Source organism: Lynx rufus, unplaced genomic scaffold, assembly GCF_022079265.1.
Source record: "Lynx rufus isolate CCGP_SWC_20201006 ecotype Redwood Valley unplaced genomic scaffold, mLynRuf1.p SCAF_18, whole genome shotgun sequence".
In the NCBI taxonomy this organism is placed as follows: Eukaryota; Metazoa; Chordata; class Mammalia; order Carnivora; family Felidae; genus Lynx; species Lynx rufus.
The window spans coordinates 37,134,879-37,147,575 of NW_025814832.1; the positions used below are offsets into that span (position 1 = coordinate 37,134,879).

Consider the following 12,697-nt stretch of genomic DNA (forward strand, 5'->3'; position numbering starts at 1 on the left):
CGGGCCCGGAGCGCGGCGGCGGCGGGCGGCGGGCGGAGGCGCGGAGGGCGCGGGGCGGAGGCGCGGGCCGAGCCGGGAGGGCGGGCCGAGAGGGAGGAGCCCCCGGCCTCCGCCGCCAGCCCGCCCGGCGGCCCGCGCAGCCCTCACTCGCCGCCGCGCCTCGGAGTTTGAGCCCCGGCGGGGGCCCGAGCGCAGGCACGCCCGGGGCGCCGGGTCGGAGCGCGCAGCGCGGCGCCGCCCCCCGGCCCTCGGCCCCCCCCACCCCAGCCCGGGCGCCCCCGGAGCGGCGCGCGGAGGGAGGAGGGCGGGCGGGCGCGGCGGGCCGGGCCGGCGGGCGGCGGACTATGAGGCGCCCACCATGGTGCGATGCGACCGCGGGCTGCAGATGCTGCTGACCACGGCCGGAGCCTTCGCCGCCTTCTCGCTCATGGCCATCGCCATCGGCACCGACTACTGGCTCTACTCCAGCGCGCACATCTGCAACGGCACCAACCTGACCATGGACGACGGGCCCGCGCCCCGCCGCGCCCGCGGCGACCTCACCCACTCGGGGCTGTGGCGGGTGTGCTGCATCGAAGGTACGTCCGGCCCGGGCACCCACCCACCCCCCAACACACAGACACACACACACACACACACACACACACACACACACACACACGCACACACACACGCACGCACGCACACCCTGCCCGGGGTGCCGGCCGGGAAGGGGGTGGGCGCGGCACTGGCTCCGCGCGACACACAAAGGAGCCGGAGCGAACGGGCGGGTCCCCTCGCGGCCAGCTGTGCACCAGCTCGGGGTCCCTTCAACCGACCCCACAAACTCTCCACGCACACGCACACCCCCTCGCACGCAGGCACAATGAAACACGCCGAAACTCACACGCGCGCGCGTGCGGCCCGAGACCGGAGCGATCCCGAGGGGCCGCGCCGGAGCCCCCGGGGGAGGTGGAGGATGGCGTGGGGGCGGGAGGAGGCTGGGGTTGGGGGGAGCCGACCGGAGAGGAGGGGAGGAGGAGGGGGAGGGGTTGCTTGGCAACCGGTGTCTGTGCGATTGCTATGGGAACTGGCCATCCTGGGGCGGGGCCGGCCGGGGGCGGGGAGCGCCGGGGCCGCTCCACGCTTGCTCCAGGCCCGGGCCGAGAGGTAGGGGTGGAGGCTGGGCTCCGAGCGGCTCGGTGCGAACCGGGTCGCCGGATCTTGACGCCGCCGAGACCCTGCTCCTCCGCCTACTCTTCTACGGGGCCCCGACCCCCTCCTCCCTGCTCGGTGGGGAGGGGAGGGGTGCGTCACCGAGGCCCCCCGACCCCCCCCCCCCCGACTAGGGGAGCAAGCCCTCGGCCCTGGTCCCTCGGCAGGGAGGCTGCGGGAGACCTCGGCCGGACACTGGAGGGTGCAGGGGCTACCCGAGGACCGAGAACTGCCTGGGAGGGGCGTGGCCACCCCGTCGGGGCAAGAGGGGCGGGGCGCTGCGCCCCTAGGTGCGCGAGGAGGCCGAGTAGAAGGTGTTCTAAGGTGGGAATGCCTCCGGGGGCCGGGATTGGGTGTCCCGGGACTGTGGGGACCGCTCCCTCCGCGGGAGGGGGCCCGGACGCCTCCAATGGCGAAATGCGCCCGACTTCTGCGCCTCCCACCCGCCCCGCTGCGGGACTGGAACTAACAGGTGGCTGTGGAGGGGCGGTCTGGTCCCAGCCAGGTTGTGGACGGGTCTGCCGCTCGGGCTTGGCTTTCAGATCGGAGAAGGAGTGGGGGAAGTTGGCGGAGCGTTCCTTTCAGATATCCTTGGACAGAGTTTCCTCGTTCTTTCTCTGTAACCTTTTCCCGTGCGTTAACTCCGCCCCTCGGTTATTCGGGGAGTTCTCCCACACACCTAGGCTGCCTTACTGCAGCTACAGCCCCTGCAGATAGTTCAGCGGGGTTGGATCTTGGTGGAGGTTGGTAGGGAGGTTGGTAGAGATGGCCCTTTTCCTGGCCGCGTTTGGAGTCAGCTAAAAAGAGGCTTTGTAAAGCTGGGTCGGCTCGGCGAGGTTGAACTTGCTCCCTTTCCTTCCCCCTAGGCTGCACGCACAGGAATCCTGGCCCACCTCCGCCCCCCACATCCTCTCCCAAGCGAGGCTGCCTTGCCCTTTGCAATTGGAGTTTAATATCAGGGCTAAGTGGTATCTTGGAGGAGCGGGCATGTGCGATCAATAGTTTGCCAAACACAGGCACACAAAGGATCGGTGGGCCCACGATCACACCTTCCTCTTTTCTTTTGAAAAACATCATTTTGGGTGTGCAGTTGTTCAGATCACGAACACCTACTCTTCTCATCTGGAGAATGTACCCACGTCACTACCTGCCACGGCACCTGAATTAGACACAGAACAGGGGCTGCAGAGCCCCCACGTTCTACCCCACAGGCTCTGCGTGGCGCAGTGAGCCATGTCACTGTCACCACCGGGATGCACACGTGGACCCCAGGCCTTCCAGTCTCCCGGCGGAGACTGGAACTAACTCACTCCTCCTGGGTGGCAAGCCCGGCCTCTGCAGAGTGGCTGGGATGCCTCCTTTATTAATTCCTCATCCTCATTAGGATTGATGCTTCACTTAGCATCTTGCCAGCTGCCTGGAGCGTTTGCACTCGGTATTCATCAAGAGAGCCCCAAGCTGATCTGGGCAGCTGGCTCTGCTGGCAGAGGGAGGGTGGGGAATTGCCATCTGGGGGACTTCACCGTAAGAACTGAGCTGCCTCTGTCCCTCCCCCCCCCCCCAGCTCAGGGGTTCTGAGGGCCAAACCAGGCCACATCCAAAGGCTAGAACACCCTGGGACCAACCCAGGGCTAGGAGAGCAGGTTCAGGATTCCTTGTTGTGGCTGGCTTTATCGTGACAGTCCCTCGACCTGGGTGGAAGCCGCCAGCTTATCTCCTAAAAGCACAGTCACCTGACGTCTGCGATGCCTCCACCTGCCAGCCGGCCGGGGTCCAGGCAGCCCAGTAAGCCCAAGCCACTCCCCGGGGGCCTGGTCACCCCAGTGTTGGCTTTGTGTGTCAAATGCATGATTTCCACCTGTTCTCTAGCAAAGTACCCCAAAACTGTACGTGGGGAAAACAGTGCAAAGATCAAACCTCTGAGCTGAAACTGGAAATGCTGCAGCAGGCAGCCGGCAAAGCCCTGGTTGTGACCGTGGGACTCCGAAGCTCTTGCTGGCAACTCACAAACAGCGGATTCAGTTTCCCGGTCATTTCCCATAAATGATGTTGCTGGGCCAGGAGAGCCCAGGCCTCTGTGTGTTTAAGGCATCCGTGCAGTCTGACAGCCTCAGCAGGGCCGACATCGCCCCAGCCTCTCTCTGCTCCCCCAGAGCCGGGTCTCACCCCTCCGCCCGTCTATCGGACAAGTCAGAATACTCGAGCGTGCCGAGCCTGTGCATGTTACCACATGGCACGTTCACAACAGCCCTGAGAGGGTGCTGTCTTCACCCCCATCTGCAGCCGAGGGTACAGAGGCTCAGAGAGGGCAAGGCACTTACCCAGAGATGCCCAGGTAGGAGGCTGCTGGGCTAGATTTGAGCCTTTGTCTCACAACAAAGCTCTTCCCACCATGTCATCCTGCCCTTTCCCAAACAGCTTCTGGGTTGCCATTAAAAATAGAACCAAGTACTTGACTACCCAGTGGAGCCTAGCTCTGAGGTTGGGCTGCCAGCGGCATGAAGGCATTCAGAAGAGAAAATGTACAAGTGATGCCCAAATTGTATAACATACTCTCCCTTCCTTTCCTTTCCTTTCCTTTCCTTTCCTTTCCTTTCCTTTCCTTTCCCTTCCCTTCCCTTCCCTTCCCTTCCCTTCCCTTCCCTTCCCTTCCCTTCCTTTCCCTTCCCTCTTCTCCTCTCCCCTCCCCTTTCCTCCCCTCTTCCCCTCTCCTCTCCCCTTCCCTCCGTTTCTCTCCTCTTCTCTCTTGTCTATTTCTGTCTCTGTCTCTTTCTCTTCTTCCACCACATTCTGGACTAGCCCATCCTCGTCACAATCAGCCTCCTGCTCCCACCCTTCCCAAGACCCCACCTCATTCTTCCTCTGTGTCTTTGGCGACACTCAGCCCCAGGCTGGTGGACATAGGAAAGGAGTAATAAGTCTTTGCGGACTTTTCTGTCAAAAGTATCACCAAGCAGCATTTGTTCAAGCTCTAATGCGTGTTGCAATCAGGCAAGGTATAGAGTGGAAGCAAGAGTCATGGGGCACGTACTGTGTGCTGGGAACGAAAACCTCATGGAAACACGGGAGGGGAGGGGACTGGGCCCAGAGGGCAGCAGCGAATGTCAGCATGCCCAAGCCTCCCTGCCCCGTTAGCTCTGGGGTGTTCGCTGGGGCCGCTGGAGGCCAGGGTCCATGAGGGACCCAGACACCGCACTGCCGTCAGGAGGACTCTGGTCCTGGCAAAATTCAGCCTCAGCCCCGCCCCTCCCCTCCCCTCCCAAGCTCCCCAGAGATGAAGCTGCCCCCCCCCCACCCCAGACACCCACAGCTCTGTCAGAGCCTGAAGGTGGCAGCCTTGACACCAGGCTGACCCCCGTGCCTGCTTTGTGCCAGCTCTGTCCTGGGCACTGGCTGGGGAGAAGGTGCAGAGAGATTCTCGACCTTCTCCACCCTGAGGGCGAGAGTCCTATGTCCCAGTCATGTCCACCTCCCTCACCTGGGCAGCATCTCTCACACCAGTGTACCCAGACTGAATTCATAACACGGCACACGGAGAAAAAGAAACCATGAGTACTGCGCCCTGGGGCCAGGGGAGAGATGGGACAGCCGTAGGGGACCACGGGTGGGGGGGGGGGGGATGCTCCTGCCTGCCGAGGCCCCGCCCAGTCCCCGCCCACTTGCCCAGCGGCCTGGGGGCGGGGCTTCCTCCTCCAGGGCCCTTGGAACCCTTTCAAGGCAGGTGCTGGCCTTAAACTCCCAACATAGGACCCTTCAGAGAGCTTTTGATTCAAATAGCACCCTTTCCACACCCACTGCGCTCCAGGCACCAGCCTGGGATGAACCCAGTGACTTGAGCAACATTGATTTCTTACAGTTCTGGAGGCTAGACGCCCAGGATCAAGGTGCCTGCCGGTTTGGTCCCGGATTGCAGGTGGTCCCCTAGCTACTCTGCCCTCAGGTCAGAGTGCTAGCTCTTGGGTCTCTCCTGATAAGGGTGCTAAACCCCATCATGAGGGTCCCACCCTCAAGACCTCAGCTAAACCTAGTCACTCACCGCCAGAGCCCCACCTCCAAATCCCACAGGGGCAGGGGCGGGGGGTGGGGGGTTAGAGCCTCAACACATGAATGTGGAGGGGAACATCAGCATTCCTGTCCCTGCTCCCTAACAGGTGCTCACTCTCTAGTCATACAGGCAGGAGTCCTGCAGTCCTTCTCTTGTCTACCTTCCCTTAATGCTCTGCTTCGTTCTTCACTGCTTCCTCTCTTCTTGTAAGAGAAAACCATATCCTTTTAACTAGACCCAGCTGACCTAGCGAGACGACTTTGGGGATCTTGGTGGTCTGATTCAATGGCCTCACCACAGAGCCAGCTTCCCCGTGTGAGGGGCTTCAGCAAGGCTCAGTAGGAAACCAGCAACGCTTTAAAATAAGTCTCCCGGGGCGCCTGGGTGGCTCCATTCATTGATGCACTCATTCATTCATCCATTCATTTATTCCTTTGTTCCACACATGCTCACTGAACACCCGCTCCGTGTCAGATGTGTGAGGCTCTTGGCCACAGCCGCAGACGGGATAGACTCGGTCTCTGCGCTCCCGGAGCCAGCATTCCCATGAAGCTGACACTTTCGGGTACTAGGGAGGGTTAGGACGGAAACAGAGTGAGGGTGTGCTGGGAGAGGCTGGGGAGGGCTGCGGTCAGTCAAGGGGACAGGAAAGAGCTGTTGGAGGACTGCAGGAAGACCTTCCAGGGAGAGGAAAAGGCAAGCTGAGGCCCTGAGGCAGGAGACGCTGGGCAAGGCTCCATCACCGTGTGAGGGTGCGGGGGTGTGGGGGCTCAGGAGAGGCTTCGAGATCAGGACTAGGATCAGTGCTCTGGGGAGTTTCGGGGAGGACAGTTAAGTGATCTGATTTATGACTTTAGAAGATCCTCCGGCTGCACGTGGAGAGTGGAGATTCTGGAAGGCAGGGGAGGCCACCAGGAGACCAGTCTGGTCATGGTTGCGGAGAACCAGACTGGTGGCCTGGGGCCAAGTGGCGGGCGGCAGAGATGGGGACAAGTGGAGAGAATGATGGGGAGGAGGAGGTGAGGAATCCAGGATGCCGCCTGGGTGGTGCTGCGTCCGGAGGAAAGAGCAGGGTCGGGAAGGGAAACCGAGCACGTACCCCTCGGGGTTCCACATCTGGCACTGGCCAGCAGCGTGCCCACCTCCAAAAGGCATGCTGGAAAGTCACGAGGAGAGTAACTCGGGAGGACCACCATGAGTCACCACGGCCCCGAGGGTTCGGGCTCGGGTTCATCATCAGCTACCCCTCACCACGGGGGCGGGGTTTCTCAACCTCAGTACCCCGACATTTTGGGCTGGGTCGTTCTCTGTTGTGGGGGCCGTCCTGCGTGGTGTGGGATGTTTAACAACCTCTCTGGCTTCTGCCTACTAGAAGCATCGCTCCCCCCCCCCCCTCCGCTCGCCACCAAGCTGTGACAACCACAAATACTTCCAGACGCTGCCGGATGTCCCCTGGGCATGTGTGGGGAGGGGGTGGGGGGGGAAGCAAAATCAACCCCCTGCAGAGAACCACTGCTCTAAGGAAGCGTCATTTCGGAGGGGGGAAGGGAGAGACCCAGTTCCTGGCAGCCGGTAGGAGTTCCACCCGTTTCTCTTTTCTTCGAGAAAACAAATGTGGAGGGAGCCTAACCCTCCTGGCAGGGTGAGCTGGCCTCTGCCTACGTGATGCCCACTTCCCTTCTCTTCCTAAGATAACTAGCTGCAGGTGACCCACCTTACCTTGCCTGTGACACCCCAGCATGTGTCCACACTGGGGATGGGACTGCTCAGGTGCCCTGATCCTCACATGCTGGAAGCAAAGACGCAAAGGAAGCTCGAGGCGGGAGAGGCAAAGTGACTCACCCAAGGTCACACGGCGGCTGGCTCGTTCGTTCGTAACAGCCCCCGGAGCAGGAGAGGGTGTGGGGGCGGCCTGGTTAGGGCTTCGTTGGCACAGCTCACCGGCTCCGTCACAGTTAACCCACAAACACACACTCCAATAAAGACGCGTGTGCACGGGCCAGATCCCCGGGGAACAGCTTCACCAAGAGAACAGACTGGCCCTAACCCCAGGGCCAGGCCCCCCGCAATTCTTGTGTTTCACCCGCCGTGGCGCTCCGGGAGGCGCTGCGAGAGAACATCTCTCCTGAGCTGCAAGTCAGGACATGATGCCAGATGAGAGATGTTCTTTTCCTCACGCATCAATTTCTCCGTATGAAAAACTTTTCAAAGCTGTGAAAATGACATCACGTGATTCTTCCCTGGTTAGTTCTTCTTCCTCCAACCAAAAAACAGAGAAAGGAAGAAAGGGACAAGATTAAAAAAAAAGAAAGAAAGAAAAAGCAAAGTAGGTGAGGCACTAGGACGGAAGTAGAAACAAGAGCAGGAAAATAAGGTGATGGTTGAGTCCGATTGAGCACACAAAGTGCCTGCTGCAAAGGCCGGCCGTGTTGCTGGACATGGGCCACATGCTTGTCTCTGAACTTCCTGGGGCCGGGACAGAGAGGAGAGCGTGACCAACTGTAAGGTGTCAGTGTGCACGTAATAAAGGAAACCACTGCTGAAGGGAAGCCAGATCGTCTCTGTTACAGAGGCCTGGGACAAATGAATTCCACGTATCCTTCTGTTGCATCCTAATAGACTCTGTTGAAAAGGCAGCGTGGGGTAGAGGCAGGAGGCCAGGTTTTGGGGAGAGAAGACTTGAGTTCAAATCCCAGCTTTCCCAGGTAGCTGTGCAGCTTTGGGCAGGTTACTTAACCTCTCTGAGTCGCTCATGTGTCTGGAAAATAAGATAATGAGACAGCAGATGTGAAAGTGGCCAGTGCACACGTACGGAGTAGGCGCTCCCCAAACACGATGCTCGTCAGGACAGCCCTGGGGAGACTCGGGGCCTGCCCCTGGCCTCTGTATTCCACCAGGTTCCCGAGTGTAGGCCAGGAGCCAGACGAATGTAGCTGTCAACCTCCAGTAGGGGGCTGTGAGGAGGCCTGAAGGTCCTCCTTCACCTGGTAGCTATATCTCTTGCTGGACGCTAGCCATCCCTGCACCTTTGCATTCCGAGGGCACTCCACGGTGTCAGGACAGGCCACCCTCTGAGGGAAGCTCCAGGGATTCTGCAAAGTAGACAGCACCTCCCCTGCATGACCCCAACTCAAAGACGGCAGACTGTGACTCCATACTTGGCCTCAAGTGGCCTTGGCATCAGGCCTCCTCCTGCCCTCCTGCTTCCCTGGGGCCGGGATGGGGCCTGGGAGCCGCCCTGCTGGGGTCCTGGGTCAAAAGAATCCTCTGATAGCTTCTGCTACCCTAAACATCAGGATCTCTCTGTCACCCCACTACTCTCCCCCACCCCCGACTTCTGTCCATCCTTCAAGCCAGCCTCCCCCAAGAAGCAAGCCCCAGCTCCCTCCTCGGGCTCTTTGAGCACGTATGCCCCCAGCCGCAGAGTTAGTGCACCGGCTCGTAAAGCTTCGAATTTTATAACTTGTTTTTCAATGTTTGTTTATTTCTGAGAGAGAGAGGGTGCAAGCTGGGGAGGAGCAGAGAGAGAGAGAGAGAGAAAGAGGCAGAGGATCCTAAGCAGTCTCTGCACGGTCAGCGCAGAGCCTGATGCAGGGCTCGAACCCACGAACCGTGAGATCATGACCTGAGCCGAAGTCAAACGCCCACCAACTGAGCCACCCAGGAGGCCCAGGCTTTGGATTTTAACTGCAGCCGCCCTCCCCCCTCCCCCACCTCGAAGGATTGCCGACCTGAAGCGAGGCCTGTCACACAACATCCACCCTCCTGTGCCTCTCACCATGCAGAGCCTACAGAGGTAGAGGTACTCCAGAGTGCTCTCCAGGTGTCCCTCCTCCTCCCAGGCCACTGTCCCGTCTCTGAGAGTGTGGAGTGGGCGTGGGGAATCTCTTGACTCAAGCCCAGCTCAGAGCCTGGGAGAAAACCGATTAACTACAGCTGCCCGGCCTCCCTGGCTCACCTGCCATCGTTCTTGCTCTCTGTCACCTCCTCGCCCCCCCGGGGAGAGACGCAGGGCTGGACGCCCATCCCAGCTCACCCTTCGGGCCCCCATTAGGCCACACGGAAGTGGCAGCACCGGACGGCCAGCCCGAAGTCACACGGACCCGGGTTTGAGCCCGGCCTCTGCCTCTTGTCAGACAACCTCTAAACTAGAGTTCCTTCACGGTAAGACAGGGGCGTGGGCATATGAGCCCCTGGGATCGTTGCAAAGATCGCATGGGAAATCTTTCCAAGGGGTATGTGCAGAATTACCTTCAAGGTGCCTGGCATCTTGTAGATATTCAAGGCGGGATGGCCTTCTCCCTGTCCCCATGCGTCCCGGACTTTGGAGATGTTCCCAGAAGAAAAAAGTTTGCAGCCGACTTGAGTGAGGCCCCGGGTCCACTCAGCGGCCCCCAGGGTCTGGGAGTAGGAGACGCTGGGCCTCCCTGGGGTTGTTCGGGCCAGTGGAGAGCACGGCGTGGTGCCAGCATCTCGCAGAGGCAGAACCGCTCCGAGGGGCTGCTGTGAACCATGAAATCGGAACCGGGGGGATCTCAATTAGGAGTCGACATAGGGTCTGCCGTCAAGGTGGTCCCCGTGGCGAGGATGGCAGCCTCCCAGGCCGAGCGTCCCCCCTTCCCACCTCCTGGCAGGCAATGGGGCCACGGCCGTGAACTCCAGGGTGGCGGGATCCGGGCTGTGATGCAGGAGGACAGGCTTCTGGGCTGTGGGAACACCGGAATGAGAGTCAGGAGACCCGTGGCCTGATCCCAGCTCTGTCGCTGATCATCTGAGCCGTCTTCTGCTTGTCCCTTAACCTCCTAGAGCCTCACATCTGCTTGTCTGGCAAACGGGCAAACGATACCTATCCTTCCCTCCATCTTTTCTGCCTCCCCTTCCCTCCCTTCTTTCTCCTCCTTCCCTCTTGCCTGCCTCATCCCTCTGTCTGTTCCCCTCCCTCCCAGGGTCATGTGAAGAAGAGACTTGGGAAGGTGCTGTTAAGACACAGTGGCGGTTCCCACAGAGACACCGCAGAGGGGACAGGACTTCAGGCAGCCTTTCGTGGAAACGTTATTGGCTTGGCCTCTTTTCACCCTGACAACCTTGGCTAGGAGCCACATGCAGGTGGCTGCTCACGTGTCAGATGTGCTGCTGGTGGCCAGTGTGGTCTCTCCACGACTCCTCTCCCACCCTCTCGGTGCTTAGCCTGCTTTGGATTCTGGGTCTCCCTCTCTCTCTCTCTCTGCCCCGCCTCTGCTCATGTTCTGTCTCTGTCTCAAAAATAAAATCAACATTAAAAAAATTAAAATCTGTAATCAGATGACATCCTTCCCCAGCTTGCCACCTTTCAACAGGCCCGCAACCCACTTGTGGTCAAGTCATGCTTATTCCCCGATGTCCGAACCCTGCAGATACGGCCCCACTGGCCTCTCTGACAGCCCCCATCGGGAGCTTCACTGTCCAGAAGAAAAGAGTGATGGAAGGTGATAGCTGGACCAAGTCCACGTGATGGTTAATAGGACGGGGGCTGGCGAAGGTGGTCAAAGAGACGTGCATCCGAATCCTGCTCTACCCTGCATTCCCTGCGGCCTTGGGCAAATTCCCTAGCTTCTCAGAGCCTCAGTTTTCTCATCTGTAAAATGGGATACAATGATAGACACCCACCCCAGACAGCGGAGCCATTCCCCGAGACACAGAACCAAAGTGGAGGAGCCTAGGGGGACTGGAGACAGGAGAGCTGGACACGGAAGGACTGAGTGCACAGGGTGGGGGACCACCCCACTCTGCAGGGATGAGGCGGGGCGGGCCCGGAGACACAGATGTGGAAATCATCTGCTGGGTGGATGAAAACAGTTCCCCCTTGTGATGGGATGTCAGGCTGTCAATGTTGAACCTCGGTGCCTTCGGTTCCCCCACGGGACCCATGGCGCTGCGGCATTTGTATTTTCTGAACCTAAACTCGATAAAAAGCAGGCAACAGGTTTTCTGTTGTTGTCGAGGCTGTAAGATGTAACACAGGAGGTGTTAACAGAGATCCTGAAATTTCGGCACTCTTTGCTCGTTTGAGGAGTTGGTGGGGCAGAGGGGAGATCCAGACCGTTTAAAATCAAGACTGTCCTATGGGGCGCCTGGGTGGCGCAGTCGGTTAAGCGTCCGACTTCAGCCAGGTCACGATCTCGCGGTCCGTGAGTTCGAGCCCCGCGTCGGGCTCTGGGCTGATGGCTTAGAGCCTGGAGCCTGGTTTCCGATTCTGTGTCTCCCTCTCTCTCTGCCCCTCCCCCGTTCGTGCTCTGTCTCTCTCTGTCCCAAAAATAAATAAACGTTGAAAAAAAAATTAAAAAAAAATAATAAATAAATAAATAAATAAATAAATAAATAAATAAATAAAATCAAGACTGTCCTAGAAAAATCCAGACCCCAGTAACAGGTCATGTGCAAAGGATGTAAAATGACTGTTGTCACCAGGGTTGTATTCGAGGGCTGGGGACTTGGGGACTCGGAGCTCGTCTGTGTGTTCAGAGCTCTGCTGACACCCTCCTTGAATTCTTGATCACTCTTGAACAAGAGGGTCTGCATTTTTCGTTTTGCACCGGACCCCGTACATGACACAGCCTCTCCCGAGTGTCCTTCTGCCCTGAGAAGAGGCTTTGATGAGAAAAACAGGACAGGGAAGCTGGTGCTGGAGGGTCCTGGGGTTGCGCTGAAATCGGCAGCTGGGGTGGGGAGCGGAGGTGGGTGCTGGAACCAGACCTCACCTGTTTCTTGTCTTTTTTTCTTCCAAGGGCCACCCCCAATGCTACTCAGAGCCAGGGGCTGCCTTAGAGGGCAGTATTCCTTAAAACTCCGTCACTGTTCAGCATTTATGGGGCATATGCTGAGTGCCTGGCTTCGTGCTCGCACTGTGGGTACAGAAAGCCCTTGGGGAATTTACCCTCTGGTTCCGGGGAACCCCACAGGAGGCAAGAGGGCGGCATCATACCGGGCAGGGTGTGGGGAGCGTCAGACCACACCTGGATGTGGGGTCCTCCTCCTGGGGACCCTAACCAGACCTGTCTCATGGGGTCATCAGGAGTATCCAGAGAGGAAAATACACGCGGGGTTCCACGCACATCTGCTTCACAATGGACTTGAAATACCCAGCAGCTGTTATAAGCGGCCTCTTGGAGAGGAAGGAGGGCGTGGGGGCGGGGCAGAGGGTTCAAATCCCAGGGTGAGTGGGGTTTGAAGCCAGGCTCCGCCTCCTGCTAACTGTGGGGCCACCAGCCAGCCGGTCATTTCACAGTGTCTGTGAGCCTCAGTTGCTTTCTCTGCAAAATGGGGTGTTAGCAACACCTTCGGTGCAGATGTGCACACAGGAGCCGGGAGGAGCCAGGAATAAAGTGTGCAATGCCTGGTAGTGATTGGCATTTACTAACCCAGAGAATGCCCTGCACGTGGGGGCAACGGAAAGGGGTCCCCCCACCCCCACCAGCACCC

At 59.2% G+C, this 12,697-nt stretch overlaps 1 protein-coding gene across 1 annotated transcript in view; it reads left to right on the top strand.

Annotated features, from left to right (window-relative positions):
* Positions 1-358: 358 nt before the first annotated feature.
* Positions 359-12,697, top strand: part of CACNG4 (calcium voltage-gated channel auxiliary subunit gamma 4) — a 54,873-nt gene continuing 42,534 nt past the window's right edge. The window contains exon 1 of the mRNA XM_047080389.1: positions 359-578. Coding sequence (XP_046936345.1) covers positions 359-578 — 220 coding nt within the window. The remainder of the gene's footprint in view (positions 579-12,697) is intronic.